At 41.7% G+C, this 16,511-nt stretch overlaps 1 protein-coding gene and 1 long non-coding RNA gene across 2 annotated transcripts in view; both read right to left on the reverse strand.

The window, feature by feature from the left end:
- The window catches only part of LOC137464475 (uncharacterized), a 269,516-nt gene that overhangs the window by 49,246 nt on the left and 203,759 nt on the right, over positions 1 to 16,511 (reverse strand). The gene's annotated exons all lie outside the window — the stretch shown is intronic.
- LOC137464469 (glutamate receptor ionotropic, NMDA 3A-like) overlaps positions 1 to 16,511 on the reverse strand; it is a 65,436-nt gene that overhangs the window by 19,899 nt on the left and 29,026 nt on the right. The window contains 1 exon segment of the mRNA XM_068175843.1: positions 13,559 to 14,606. Within this exon segment, the coding sequence (XP_068031944.1) occupies positions 13,559 to 14,606 (1,048 nt within the window).

Consider the following 16,511-nt stretch of genomic DNA (forward strand, 5'->3'; position numbering starts at 1 on the left):
TCTGTTTTCTTCTTATTGCTGCTTACCCATTGGAGGAAAAAGTTTACTTGCAGGTCTATGGATTGACAGTGCTAAATGCTGCCAAAAGCACTTCACTGATGATTGCTAAGTGTAAGGGTTACTTGCTTCAACAGAAGATAAAAACTTCAGGAAGGAAATCAGACTCATCACTTGTCATTGCTGCTTTCTTACCTTCTGTAGTCCTCTCCTGGGAAGATTATATGACAAGATGGAAACCACAAATATCTGTGTCCTGACAGGATAGGTAAATACCGTAGTCTTGCTCTGAATTTTGCCTTATTAGTTGTCTCTTTTTTCTAATATTTTCTGTTTCTCATGCTCTCTCTCTTTTGTCTTTCTTATGTTTTGAAAGTCCTATACTGAAAGAGTCTTTCTGTTTTCTATAAACCAACAATGGAATGTTAATGCCTAAGGCTTCAGAGAAATCATAAAGTCTGAAAAATCAGCATTTGAAGAATCAAGAATAGATGCTATGTTTTTATTTTTTTTAAACTCATAATTCAGGGGAGGCAGTTACTTACATTTATATCAGTAATTGCAAACATAAAGACCAGCTTACTGGAAGAAATAGCTGTTGAAATTACAGTAATTTCTACTATGTGGATTCTCTGCTTCTGTGTATATACTGTGTTTCTTCATTCAGCACTCAGTGTCAGGTGAATAACCACCACAAAGCAGGTAAAGGGCACTATGAAATGTTGAGACTTTTGTATCCAGAGCACCTGAGGTTTGCTGGTGACTCAAGTACAATTAAAAATAAATGAATGCAATAGCTGCAGATCCATCTTGAGACATGAGTTTCCTTGGCACTTGGCTTAGATAGCCTTACAAAGTCCCTCCAAATTTGGACATCTGTGGCTGTAAGAAGTGGAAAGAACAAGGTTTGTTGAGACCTGGATGAGGCTCTGAGGTAACAGTGAACTGGGGTTTATGCATTCTGTGTCCTGAGAAAATCATCACCACAATTGTCCTGGCATGACAATTCACTGAACAAGATGTGAAGATTGTCATGGGTACAGATATTGCAAAATAGCTGTATGTCAAATAAGGATATTTAAATTTCTTTAACTATCAGATCATTGAATCACAGAATCATTAAGGCTTAAAAGACCCTAAAGATCAGACCCCAACCACTAACCCAACACTGCTGAGCCCATCACTAAAATATGTCCCCAAGAGCCACATCTATAGGTCTTTTAAATCCTTCTACAGATCATGACTTCACCGCTTCCCTTGGCAGCCTGTTCCAATGCCTCACAACCCTTGTGGTGAAGAAATTTTCCCTGAATCTCTCTTCTGAAGACCCATTAGCATTTATCAAGCAACCAGCCCTTTAAGTGTTATCTGGCAAGGCCATCGCAGCCAAATGCAGTTGGCTGTGAGCCTCAGCAGGGAAACGCCAACAGCCTGGGCAATCCAAGAGCAAGGGTATGAACATGCCAACTGAATAGCTATGTTAAAAGCTATTAACTGCTAATATATTTTAATATTTTATTTGTTAGAAGCTAAAAGGGGTTAAAAACTTTCTTAGTGCTGCTGGTTAGTAGCTCCCAAAAAGGGGGTGACAGCTTCAGCAGCCAACAGTATAGTTTTTGCGTCTCAGATACTGGAGATCATGGATTTCTTATCAGTGAACTGTTTTATACCTGAAGCAACAGTGTATACCATGAGGGGCCATTCTTTAGGTGCACCTCAAAGTTTTAGAACCAGCTCCACACTCTATTGTGAGGTAGCCATTGCATATGAATTTGTGATGATGCATGGGTGATATCCCATTTGGACCTAGTTTAGTGTTTGGGGCAGACTCGAGAAATGAGTGAGACACGGAGCCAGAGGGGCCTGAGCACTTGTCTTGAGCACTGAGTGCTTGGATTTTACAGGTTCAAGGCTGTGGAATGCCAAGACCAGAGGATCTTGCTTCAAAGGACAGGGATGGATGGCTCAGGAGGATGTCCTATCTTCTGTGAATGCAGCAATCTTGAGAGGAAGAGCTAGGACATGCTGCTGGGAAGTAGAGGATGAAGGTGCAGGAGAAAGACTAAAGAGCTGTAATTTCTGCAACTGGTGCACCTGTGAACACTGCTGTCCCTGTGACCTCTCAGGACAGTATCTACCGTAGGACACATGGATTGTGCCCAGCATTTCCAAGAACAAGTCTCACTGCTGAAGAAAACGTATCATGGGTAAGGAAACAAACAAGAGGCAATGTTTTCTTGCACTGTGTAAGAAAACAAAGGGAAATACGAATGCTGCCAAGCACTGAGGAGGTGAAATGGCTGTTGGGTCCCTTGAGACAGGAAGGCCATACGGTGTTTAAGAAAACACCAGAGCTTTACAGTACATCCAACTTCTCTGACAGTGCCATGACAAGCTTTGGGACCTCTCAGAGTCTTCTGTGCCTTGCATAACATGGTGCTCCCAGACAAATGATGTTTGTGCTTCTTGCTGCTGAAAGCAAACACTGCAGCTACCAGTTCTCTCAGCCTGGCCCCTTACTTCCAGATCTCCTTGGTTTCTGTCTGCTGCTGTTAAAACATCTGCTGAGTGGGAAGTGGAGAACTTGTTTTGTTTGGGAAGATGTTGAGACAAATTGGGCATCTGCATACATCTATGGCTTGGGTTGCCAATTATGCATGAAAATACCTACAAGATAAACACCAATGTGATGAAACCACAGCAGCAGAAACAGGAAAACATAATCCTGAATGACAGGGGGTTTGCATAACTTGGCACATTCCATTTTATGTAATTTATTGCCATTGCACTCAATGCTGTCAGCTGGGGAGAGCACCTAGATGCCAACTTGAAAGGAAACAGGCCCAGAAATTTCCAGTGCCGGTTGGGATTTAAAACTGAAAATGCAGCAGTAAACCTTGGCACATTCAAGGCTGTGGGACTGTAGAGTTTTTAGGTCTTTCTAGCAGGTTCTGGCTTTTGCATGACTTTTCAGTGCTGCAAAGTCACATAATTTACCTTAAGGACTTCTCCTGCCTTGATGCCCTGGTTTAGTTTAGTATAATTTTGAGGTTTGCATCCCATTCAGTTGCCATTTGTTTTTGCAGTAAGAACCTAGGTACAGAAAATTATGGTCTCTGGTCCACAAAAGTAGGCAGTACAATATTGCCTGCTGATCCCATGAAGTTTGAGCTTGCTAGGACTTGTGAGGAGACAAGGAACATCTAAACAGAGCAGCTATTGGGAAGGGAAATTGTGCCTGTTTTCTACAAGAAATGATGTAACTGAAATCTAGAAAATTGATTGATGGGGTGCAGCAGCTGCCTCACTGAGTCTGGTTCAGAACCATTCTGTGAAATGGGACTGGAGGAAAAATGCTTTGGGAACTCCATTTCTAACCACAATCTCAGCTCACAAGAAGCATTTCATCATTAATTCTGTTGGCCTCTTCAGTTCCCAAATTCAACTCCATGAACTACTTTTTTGCCAGAAATGAGAAAAAGGCAACCCCCAGTACATAGCTGAGGGCAGTGCCAGTGACCACGTGCTTCAGTGACAGAGCTAACATGGATTTAGCTTTTACCCCTACCTATAAAGGTACCTTTTAATTTAAATAGGGTATAGAAAGGAGGAACACGGCTGAAAGCACTTTCCTAACTTTTATAACAATTTCTGAGGAAAAACTATGGTGCAAAAGGTTTTAGTAGCTCACTTCCACAACAGTGCTGGTTACCTGTTATAACACCAAGTGCAGTGTTTAATGGGCACCTTGTGTATCAGCAGAATTGCCAGCATGATCTCTGCCAAGCAACTGCTGCAGAATCTTGAAAATCTGCTCAGTTTCAGTTGCTAATCACTAGAGAAGGATAGCAATAGAATAATTGATGTGGTTTTAGAAATCGGCTTTTTTACAATGACACTTCTGTCTCTCACACATAAAACAATAGTATTTTACTTTGCCTTATGTAACCCACACATTTAGGTGGTTTCCCAGACACCGATAGATTTCCCATAGCCCAGTGAGAAAATATATGCAATTGAAAGTGATAAGCAAAGTTTCAGGGGAAAATGAACAAAACAAATGAAATAATAATTAAAAAAAAAAAAAAAAAAACCCAACCACAAACTAATATCAAACTGTTCATGGGCTTTCTCTTCTTATCTGCAGGAGTTTTAGAAAACTAACTAGTGAAACTAACTAGTGAATATTTATGGGGTGCAGAGGGAGATGAAAGAAAATTATTCACAGTGAAGCACATGAATTTCATATTTTAGCAGATGAAAATTCACAGCTCAACTTCTGGAAGTGGAGGTTTTAATCAGGAACTGTCCTACATGTTCAGGCTTCGGAAGTTGAGATGTTCCCAGGGCCTCCAGGGGAGAGTGAGTGCAGAATACATTTGAATTAACGCTTTCGCTTCTCTGTTGCGAAAAGTGTCGGTGGAGCTGATTCTTTCCTTGTCAGGATAATGACATATTTCCTTAAAATTCTGTCACTTTGAATCCAGCTCAGAGGGGTCATTAGCTGGCATAAAACCGGACAGCTGCACAGAAGTCAATGAGCAGCTCCAATCTGGATGTGAGTGCAGAGACCACTGCTGACAGTTTATTCTCTTCACTGCAACAAGGGGATACGTGAAAAGAAACTGTAACTTGAGTCTCTGCTCAAAAATGTGAACCTTTGTGTTCATGGTCCCTGTGTGAGCGCTGATAATTATATGTAAGATCTGCTCTGCTCCTTGGAAGAGCTGTTCAGCTCAGGGATGAGACTGGAGACTCAGGTCTGTGGTTAATTTCTGAGGGTTGCCCTGATGATTCAGGTGCTGGGCAGTGCAAAAAGCTCTGTAAGAAGAGCATTCTGCAGAATATGAACTTGCAGGTGTGTTTATCCCTGTTTCTCAATAGCATTCTAAGAGTTTTCTGGACAGAGGGATCTCTGAACTGCGATTTATTCTGGGAGAGCTAAGGACTGTAAGGTAGAAAGTGTCAAATGTTGTAAGAAAAATGGGTAGACTGAGGGAAAAGAAGTGATGTAATTGCCCAAAGGCAGTAGATCACTGCTTCCAATTCCACTTCAGCAGCAGAAAGCAGCTGTAAAGATGTTTCAGATGGAGTCACTGCATCCAGCATGTTCTTCTGCTTGGTCCCAGTAAAACATGGCTAATGCACTGTCATGCAGGTGAAATGCTTTTCAAATTACAAATGAAAGAGAGCTGTGTGGCTGAGAACATGTTCAAGCTACCAAAGAGATATCAAAGAAGATTTCTGGTTAGAGAATTCTTTTTGTCCTTCCATCCTGAGTCTTCAGTCTCTGGATGAAAAACTATCACAGATTTCTACAAGCATCTGAGGGCTGAAGGAGGAAACCTAATGTGGCAGCAACTTTAAATGTAGGTATAGTTTACCATCTTCAAAACTACCAACTTTAAAACCCTTTTTCTTACTAATTTCTTCTGCTCCAGCTGTTGCTGCTTGAAGGTCAGTCCTCCTACCCCCTGGCCACGTGGCAACTGTCCCCTGGGTGCCAGGGCTGAAAACAGTCCTCTCCCTAAACCTGTAAGCAGGAAGAATGCTCTGTGCTTTCCAGGAAAGGAACAAACAATGGGTTTGTGTTGTGGAGAGGTCATGAGTTACCAAGATGAAGTGGTTTCCAATTGTAGGTGGTGGAACTTGTCTACCTGCACTGCCCTCATTTCTTCAACACATTATTTGCTATTTGCTCTGGGTTCAAGAACATCAAATGAAGGTAAATCAGAGGGAGTCCTGTGTTACAGACAGATCCAACATGGGAACAGAAAGGGATTTTTTCCTTCTTGGAATCAGTGAGGATTGTGTTAAGCATGAAGTGTAAATGAAAAATTACAGCCATATTTGGATATCCTGGCCTCTTCCACAGTGGCCATTAATAGACATTAATATTTGACTTTACCTGGTGTTCAGTCAAATCTCAATGCACTCAGCGAAAACCACTATTTCTTCCAAAGGACTTGGACCCTTGTCATCACTGAAATCCAGGGGATCAGTGCAGGACTCCTGTGTCCAGGAGGGTGAGCCAGACTAGCACTCTGGTCTCTGTAGATCATTATGGCTGTGACTTTCATGAACAATAATAAACATTCTCCATGCTGCTAAGCCAGCTACATAATGATCTTCCACCTGTCAGGTGGTAGGATCAGCTTGTGCACCTTCACTGCTCTCTGCTACTTTTTGCCAGTTACTTCAGTAACTTCTTGTAATTCTCCACTTGCATTATTTCTTGCAAGGGTCTGAGTCCCACCTATGATTCAGTTGCTATTTCTGGTGGTGGGCTCACTTTCCTCTTTTCAAAATGTGTTATAACATTTAAGTATTTAGGTATTTAGCTTGAGAATAAGAAACCCACATGGATGGGAAAATGCTAAAACACATGAATTCCTTCTGGTGCTTGAAGAATAACCTTCACGACCTGCACCACACGGAATGAAAACAGCAGGACTTCCTCTCTTCCACACCTACCCCTAAATTCTTTGGCTCAAACAATGAGGGGAGGTGAAGAATGGCCAGGGCAGTTGGTGACAGAGCGAGGCAAGTGTGTAGGTGAAGACCTCGAGCAGTAAGTGTTAATATGCAAAGATAACAAAAAGATAATTGTTGGCAAGAAGGCATAAAAAAGCATGTTTCATTGGGAAAGGAAACCTGATTTGCAGAACACTGCAGGCATTGTCTGATAAAATGGGTATCAGAACGAAGCAGATCTGAGCTGGACAGATTCTGAACCTCCAAAACTGTAACTTTAACTAGAAATCTTTAATGAGGTGATGGGGAAGCTAAACAAGTGTTCACCACCATAAATTGCATGGGGAAACTAAAGAAGTCAAGATTTCACCTTCATAAATTGCAGGTGCCTTTCATTCCTGTGTGAGACAGCTCTGCAATTCTTTATTCTGGCTGGAGCTTGATACTCAATTTTGCCTTCGTCTGAGAGTTTTTCACTTTCCTCTCTGTGACACTGAAAGTCCTTTTGAGTTCAAATCCTTCTCTGACTCATTAATACTCAGAAAATCACCATGTATTAATTAGCAGGCTGTGATACTGTGAATCATGACCTTCCTGTGCCCAGTAACTTCCTTCACAGAATCACATGCTCTGTAGTTTCTTCTTTTAATTGTAAAAAGAATCCTGTGGTCCTGTACAAATACTAAACCCCATGGCAGCAATACGATTTTTTAAAATTCCACTGAGTTTGTAACTTGATTTTTTGCTACACAATTTAATGTATTTAATGCATATTTAAATAAATGCTACTTCATTATCTATTTAACACATAGCAGTTCAAGTGGTGCCCCTTATAAGGATTCATCTCAGGCTGCTGCAGTGAAAGACCACAGCAGTAATTTCCATTAGTGTAATTCCTACAAAAATTCCTTTTTCAGGAAGAAAATTTACCAATAAACACACTGCAGTTATGGCCTCACTCTAAAAGTTGCTGAACTCGATGAAAAATATTATTAAAAGAAGGAGTATTTGAATCATGCCTCTAATGAGGGACCACCTATAGAGTGGCTTGGCCTTTCTTTTTCTGTGATTTGTTGTTGCTAAAACTCATCTGCAGTTGCTTGCCAGTTGTATTCTGGACAGTTTTAATACAAGTAACATAAAGTATTCAACTGATATAATAAGGGCCACGAGGCCTCTAAATTAACTGATATGCTCATAAATCAGAAATGAGAGCTTGCACCCTCATGTTTTATATATCTAGATACAAATATCTGGGTGGTTGCACATACTGAATTCCTGATTACAAAACCTCAGAAATAACTTGCCTGGATCACTCAGAGTGCTCAGTTTTGTAATAAGAATATGGGCATCTCATAAGAGCAAATCTTCAGACACTGAGCTAGGAGAAGATCAGAGATTGCACACCAAGGCTGTTTGAAGGATTTGCTGGGTGGAACTTGCCAGAGTGACTGCAGGTGTCTGCATTGTATTTCTTGGGACAATTTTTTTTTTTTTTTTTTTTTTTTTTTTTTTTTTTTTGGTGAGTTTTGAAAACACGATCATTAATGGCAGAGAGAAAGAGGCACTTCCAGGAAATGGTTTAGGTGATCTTGTGATCTTGTCCTGAAGCCAGTGTTTTAACAGCAGCCTACCTGTACAAACTATAACTGCAAAGGTATATTAGTCTGACTGATAATATCTTATCTCTTCATTGAAGGCATGTAAAGTTAGGAGAAACAATGCAGTGAAATTGCTGGTGATGGGACCCAAAGGAGTAGCCCTTTTTTTGTTAAATGAAGCTAAATAGGTGAAATATTTTATGTCAAAATACAACGCAGAAATGAACTTTTCCACTGCCAAGGGGTGTTTTTGAAGGTAAAGTGTTGCAAAGAAGTAAAAACATAACCACAGTAAATGACTACTCAAGTGTGTGGTAAAGATGGGAAAGAAAAGCTGACAGCTATTACAAAAGTCACAATGGGCAGATAGCACCCAAAAACTCATTAAATTGTTGAAAGAACAACACTTTTTGCAGAAAGGAAGGCCAGGTGTTGCACTACCTTATGGAAAATCTGCCCAGCCCCTCTCCTTTTGCTGCTGTTTGCTTCCATCTTAGCATGTTTGAAATATTTCTTCTGCCCTATGGGCTTCCAGAATTATTTTGCCTCAAATAACCTGAACTACCCAACACACTCAGGACATCATGGTGCATCTCCAATATGTGTTCTTGCATGAAAAAGCCAAAAGCCATTCAGGTCCCTTTTGCCACTAAAAAAACTCCACTCTTAGGGGAGATTCTGGGCAGAATCACCTGCAGAGAAAAATACCTTCTTTCTAGAACTTATGCGTGGCTGTGCCTGGAGGAGGCGTATCTGAACCTTGGAAAGAGCTCAGCTCTGGGTGAGTACCTGGCTGCCAGGCACTCTGACAAAGAATCTTGTTATAATATTTTTGTGCAACCTAAGAGGTGACATTAGAAGAAAAGTGAAACGAGCATCTGTGATTCAGATGAGAGAAGAGATAAAAGTAGATGAAACTACTAATACAAGTACTAATACTAATACAAGTACAACACTTTTTCTCTATGTCCTCTGTCTGCAGACAAGCTTTTAAACTTCTTTGCCATGTAGTGTAGAGAGCTTCTTAACAAGGATTCAGGACATGGATGCATGTTCCATCTGGGCAGCCAGCACATTCATCCTGTAGCTATCCTATTCCCTTGTCTTTAAATGGGAGGCTGAACATGCTCCAGTGGGCACAGAAGCTGTATTTGCCAGTTTCCACTGGCAAGAGATGATGTCTAAAACCCATATAGTTAGAAAATGGGGGTGGGGTGGGGCAGCTGTGGCCCAAAACTGCCCATTTTCTCAGAAGAATTAGATATGAAGGTAGCAGGACATGGCTTCAAGATCCCTACAACCTATTGGCTCCTGTTGCTCTTCCTAGGAAAGGGGGCAGCCACCCTTGATGGACACTGCAGGACTGTGACTTCAGTGACCTGTCCTGGTTAATATTCTAACACAGAAAATATATAGCAAGTTCCCCAAATTCAAGACATATTCCAGTAAATTAATTCTCATTCCTTGCACTGCTTTCCTTCTGTTCTGGTTCCTGTCTCCCTGGCTGCTCCTCCTTTCAGCAGCTTGGTGATATTTCTATATTCTCTTCTATATCATTAGTGCATTTAAAGGTCCAACTGAGATAGCTCTAATTCTGTCCTTCCTGACTGTTCACAACCTCAGATGGGATTTGCCATTTATGGCTGACAGCCTGAAGAAATTAAATGTCTTACATCACCTCGAGAAGGCTGCTCCTCTATTTTGGGCTTTGTTTTTAAAATAAATTTCAAAAGCACAGTACAAAGTGCACATGCATACTGAAAGCAGCAGAAGGATGTTTAGAAATATATTTAAATTAAAAAGGTTATTTCTCCCTGTCATGGTTTGACACTGGCACGATGCCAGCGCCCCCATGAAAATGTACTTTTCTAAATAATTGCTGTGAGATGTCATCAGGAACAGAGCAGAGCAGGCCCAAGCTTAGTAACAAAGAAAGGAACTTTATTAAACTACTTCTACTATAAAAACTACAAACACTAAATCCTGGATGAAGACTTTCCAAAACACCCCTCCTCCTCCCACCTAATTTCCAAACAAACTCAACAGTGAGACAACACCCAGGATCTTGATCAAGTTGCTACCCTTCAGATATTCAAATACTCAGTCCTTCAAGGGAGACAGGAGTCTCTCCTGTGCCACAGACCCCCCAGGAAATACAATTGCCACCCTTGTGTTTCCATGTCACACATGGCAACCGCCCGGAGAAAATCTGCCATGGTGACACTCTCCTTTCCATGTCACAGTGCTCTCACCACCGTGCATGGACAGACTGCTCATAGGGCTCCTTTAAGGATGCTTTGCCATGGACCAAAAGAGACAACAGTTCAGTTTCTCATTTTGGGACTACAGTCCCCCCCATTTTCCCCTGGGGCTGAGGGTCCAAGAACAGAGGTCCTCTTCTCCTCTTCTTCTTCCTTGAAGATAGAGGGCTTCTCCACACCTTCTCCAACTCTCCTCTGTTCTCTCTACTCCTCTGCTGGTAATCACTGAAACAAGTCTCTTGGCACACCAACGCACCCCCCCTAAGTGCAGCTTCTGTTAAAGGAATTTGGTTCAGTCTATGGCTAACAAGAAAAGTCCAGCCACAAGCCACTCTATCATCTCCTTCCAACTCAAGAATTTCTTCTTCCATCATCTCGGATCCCAGACTGTCTCTCTTCTACTCCAGATCAAGGAGGAGTAATATTTCACAAAGCCTTCATTTCTCAGGAAAGGGTTAAAAGCTCAGACTCCCTGGACGGCTGATATCTCTGCCCAGCAGCCAATTCCCAAGGCCAAGACTGGGCACCTTCCCCCTCCACTCCTTCTCCTCCGCGCCGGCAAAGTTACAGGTGCCGTCCAGACTCTCTGTCTCTTCCCTCTGGGGGGGGATGACAAAGACATCTCCACTTCTCTCCACCCTTCCATCCACAGGAGCTGGCTCAGTTCCAGTCCTTCTACCCCTCAGCTCACCTCGACCAGGCCTCATGGCTTCCCCTCCCCCACCCAGCCCCATGGCTGGACAGGGGAGGTCTGCACAGCACCCTGACCGGAACCAAAGAGAGCGAGCTCTTGGGAGTTCTTGCTTTTAACCCCCTGTGTTCTCAGAGGCGTATCCCTATCTTCAGTGGTCACTTCAGGTGCCAATATCCAAACTTGACCACTGATTGGTTTGACCCAACTTCCTGAAAAAATCACTTCCATGTAAAACCACGACACTCCCTCCTGCTGCCTTCTTTTTGAAATGAGTCTCCACCACTATAAAGAAAGAGGTAAACATATCTGGGAAGAAAAACCCAAGCATAATATCTTTCAAGTCACATAAAAATGCTTTAAGTAACTAACTAAAATGCGGTGCCTGTAAATATGCGACTGTTATGGCCCAAATATTTCCTAAACCTAAGCTTTAACTCTTTGGGAGAACTTTGAATAGCCACAGCTCAGGCTCTTGTGTGAGCAAGGTTAAACCAGTGCACTTTTTATTACAACTACTCTTTCAGACTAAGACTTTGGAGACAAATGCATGAATGACATACACAAAACTACTCTGCAGCTCATGTAATGGCAGGCAATCGTCTTCTTCCCTAAAATCTGGGTTGTCTTATTCCCACTTTGGGAACTGGTAACTACTCAGAGGCTTAGATTTATTCCATAAAGCAGGGAAGTGCTTTTCCAGGAAAGGCCAGTAATCCCACTGATGTAACGGAATCGCTGAGGTTACTAACCAGGAGTCATCAGTGTTTCTGTTCTGGACCAAGATCTGTGTCTGCAGCATCTGACAAGCTTCAGTGTTCTGCACTAAGCTTCAACAGCACAGCTTTAGAATAATTTAATTTTCCTTGGAGCTGCAGGAATTCCCCAATACCTGTTTTAAAAACAATGCATGTGGTCACAGCAATAATGCTGAAAACCAGGATGTAATCTGATGCAATTTGATTTGATGGATGAGGAGATGCCCACGCAAAGAGTAGGGGACCAACCTCATTTTCAAATCAACACTGTGGCTTCACACAAAAATGTAACAGAGATATCCCTGGAGCTGGGGAAATTCAGCTGAAAGCTCTCATCTGCTTCTTAAGAATGCTTTGAGGAAATCACATATAATGGATTTTTGTGCCTTATATTGATGAAGATATTAATGCAGTATTTATGATATTTTTTGTTGGGAAGGGAATGACAGATTATTAGAAGCAATTTGCTTTAAGCCATAAATAAATTTCAGAGTGCCTTGGGTCAGCCACAAAACTGTTGTTCTATGTTTATAACATTTTTGGTAGAAATCATCTAATTAACATTGCAGGGAGTGAGCCAGGCACTGCACTCACAAAGTTAAAAGTGTCTGGTCATCAGCCTGACTGCGAGGTTTCACTGACATAACAGATGGAGCCTGGCTTTTGCTGTCTGGAGGGACATACACACCATTTATTCACACAGTTTACAAAAACAAGATGTATGCCCTGTTCTCGTGTTATTAAAGTTACTTTTTTACAGTGGAGCCACAATCTGTCAGTTCAGTCCCTTGAGACAAGTACAGTTAGGTCACAAGTACAAAACTGTGGGTAAGACAATCACACCTTCACTACAGAAAATGTCATATGAGCAAGGGAAATCTGCTGTTGCCATCATGTCCCCTGGAGTGACTGTCGGGTGCAGAGGATGCTCTGGTGTCACCTGTAGCCATCTATTCTCTCTAAAAGCCATTCTGCCCCTTGCTTTCCCGATCACTACTTAGTGGCATATAAATTAAGAATAGTCTTAGAAAAGGACTAGACTTAAATTCCAACTGAAGACCCCTTGGGAAGGGGGAGAAAGCAGGTGGAGGAAGATCTGGGAAGTCTGAGCTCATTGCAGATGGGTTGTCTACAACAATGCTCATCTCCTCCCATGGTGGCTCCCCAGCAGAAACAACACTGCAAATCAAATGCCTGACTACTTGTAAAGTGAACTCCACTGTTTTGAAGCAAAAGGCAGGATTTTTCAAAATATTTCAGTTCAGCTATGTTTCATTTACCATTCATGGGGAATTTTGCCAGCACCGCCTTTGCCAGCAGCATTATGACCAGTGAAATATTTGAAAAATTTTACCTAGAGAGGATCAATGGTTTTGTCTTGTTCTGTGTAGTTGTTTTGTTTGAGTAGATCTCAGGATCATCTGAATCATCCAACTCATTTAAACAAGTCCTACCAAAGGGAACTTGGAACTGAACTCAAATCCTTAATCTGCATGTAGAACCCACTATTCTTCTCTGCAGTGGACAATACCAGAACACTTCACCTTTCTCTTCACCTTCAGTCTTTTAAATCCTTCCCCCTACACTCTTGTGGGTGTTTAAAAGTCCTATCTCACTGAACTTTCCTCCTGAAATGTCACCAGGTTGTAAGTAATTGCAACCACAGTTTTCCACAGAGATTACTTTCTGATTTTGTTAGAAACCGTAAATTATGCAGCAGTGAGTTTTGAGTGGAGAGAAGAAAAGGCTGAGTTAATAACAATGGACATGCTTTACCTTTGGGTCATGTATTCCAGAAAGTTCTTCATAGATCTTCTCTCCTACCATGACAGCAGCTAGGTTGGCTGTGTATGTCGACAGACAAAACAAGCAGAAAATAGCCCAGAGATTCATTAAAAACCTTCCAGTCCAGCACTTTGGGGGTTTGATGGCAGCTGTTCTTCCAAACAGGATTGCATAGCAGACATTGAGGGCAGAGGAGAAGGAGAACACTTTGTTCCTGTTCCTTCCCTTAGGGGTCATTCCAAAAGGACTTTTCCACTCATACAAGGTGAGGAATACTGCTGTGATGTGAAGAGCAACAAATATCCCCAGCCACATAGTCCAGTGAAGTGGCCACATAAAGGCTCCAATAGGAGCTGCAGTGTCTTTGGTCCTCACTAAAATCCCCAAGCTGGTTGAAAAGAAAGGGCTGGTGAAATCAATCACTTGGCTTCGGGCAGTGTTGATGCTGAATGATGTCACTGCCATGTGAGCTGTACCAGCAAGAAGGTCTCCCACCAGCCCTGTCCAGTGGCCATTCTTCCAGGCACCGTATTTTCCATCCCCAACAATGTACAAGTCAAAATCAAAATTCATATCCTCAGCCAGCTTCTCCAGCAAGTCAATGCAGTAACCATAGCAGCACTTCTTCAGCTCAATGGGGACGGTGTCATTTCCCCCTTGGAGGGTTTTAAACAGGTTGTCCAGCACACCTGAATCATTGGTCAGTGGGTCCAGGCACAGCTGCCCTGCTGGGCAAAGACCTTCATCATCTACGTCCCTTGTGAAGACAAAGGGATGCTCTATCAGAGTCACCACCCTCAGGTGCAGCCGGGTGGGGTGTTGCATGTGACTTTTATGTCTCTGTGCCTGTTCTGGCCATATCCCATAGTCCATGATGATTTTCCCTTCTTGCCAGCTCCCCAGGCGCGTCCACATTGGGTTTCCAACAGGGTCGTGCTGCAGATTCCAGATGAAGAAATTATTTTCTGAGCTGACAATGGATGAGCCCTTCACCTTAATGTGGCCACTGAGACCATCAAAAGTTGTGTTGGCTAAAAACCTGTTGGAGAGAGAAAGCAGGGGAATCAGAAGCAGACAGCTGGACCATGAATTTATGTTGGAGAGAGTAGATAGGGATGTTGCTGAACACCTGGACCATTAATAGCACATAGATCCTATGGTACAATGAACCAGCCACATAATTTATGGCTAAATTATATGGGGATGCTCCCCTACCTATCTAATGCAAATGAAAACTCCTCAGGAAAGATGTATTTTTTACTTACTAGAAAAAATGAGTACGAGAACAGTAATTTTTTCAGTTACCATTGCCTCACAAACTGATGAAATACAGGTTAGTTCTAAACTGAACTCACCACATCTGCTGTCACTTTCCTAGATAAAAATATATATGAAAATGGAAGAGTGGAAATTATGTATGAAATGTCCTTCCAAGAAAAATGCTACAATCTCAGTAAGATCTAGCTTACATATGAGGGGCTACTGAAGTGCTGTCAACAGCTTTCAAGCACTCTCAAGTGAACCAATCTGGATTCAAAAATGCAAATTTGGCATTGGTAAATCACTGTTAGACACTTCAGAAAAAAGTAAGGGAAGAAAGTGAAAGATGGTTGCTCTAGGACAGTCAGTTTTAATGTTTTAATTCTTACAAAAAAAAACCACAAAAAAAGCAGTTTTTAAAAAAAATGTGCAAAAGTAATGTTCTTAAAAGTGCAGTGCTGCCATTGAAGAAGATCTCATGAAGTGTGCCAGTTTTGCACTGCACATTTTGCATTGAGAAATCTGGGCTTTTACTATTCCAGATACTGACAATAAAGTTGCGTATTTCCTTTGTATTGGAAGGCAGTGTTTGCTAGTAGTTGTCCTCTGTGCCTATTAAATTCAGCTTCTGGCAAGCCATCATCAAAGAGGCTAAAAACAACATGGATAAAGGAGCTGAGAACTCAGCAGGAATTAAGTGTTTGAAGCAGAAAATCCTTTTCAGTGTGAACACCATGACCAGCTGAACTGCATGCTTGCTAACAACAGAGCTGCTATGCATTTGGCAGGGGCTGCACAAGCCCCTGCTTGTGCAGGGGATAATGGATACTGTGGTTCCATATGATAATGTGGTTCCAAAATGATAATGGAACAAGTGGTTCCATTAAAAACAACTGAGTTAAATTGCTGCTAATATGGTGCAAGGCAAGACACGTGCATTTTTTTTCAGTAAGAGGTATTCAGAAGACAGACTACTCAGCTGTTGTAGCAGAATACAGCACTTCATATTGGTCCTGAGAATTGGATGAAAGTAAGTGTTGGAAGAAGTATGAAGGCTGTCATTCCAGCCTCAATAAGGAAGACATAAACTTTTAAATAGACTTAACTGTTTATCAATAGTTACAGAGGATAAAAAATAACCTTAAATTGATTTGAAAAGGATACATCAATTGCAAGTGTGTGTAAATCCACACTTCTGTCTGGTTTCTACACTTTATTTTGATAACTTTTGATGATTTTTGATGGGGTTTCAGCAGTTAAAACTCTGCACTGTTTAAGTCTCAAGGTCACAGAAATTTTACCCCTTTGCAGAGGTAAATTTATGAAAGTAAATGCTTTAGTTTTGAGTGTGGTTGTGTCCGTGATAGGCTTCTGTAAGGCAGCTTCACAGTTCTTGCTCAGTCTCCTTTGAGTAGGTTGAGTTTGGAGAAAGATGACACAGACAATACTCTCAAAAGCAGATGATCTGTACATAAGCTAGCCTGGGTCTGGAAATCACACCTAAAAAAGGCAGACAGGTGTTTATAAATATAAATGTATATAAACTATATATACAGTTTTCATGTTTTAAATCCATTTTAAATCCATTTAGTCCAGTGTTAAAGGACACCATAGCTCCAGTAATCAGTGGTATCTGCCACTGTTTGCCCACTCCTTCCCTCCTAATCCGTGCTTTTTATCTGAT

This window comes from Anomalospiza imberbis, chromosome Z (genome assembly GCF_031753505.1).
Source record: "Anomalospiza imberbis isolate Cuckoo-Finch-1a 21T00152 chromosome Z, ASM3175350v1, whole genome shotgun sequence".
Classification (NCBI taxonomy): domain Eukaryota; kingdom Metazoa; phylum Chordata; class Aves; order Passeriformes; family Viduidae; genus Anomalospiza; species Anomalospiza imberbis.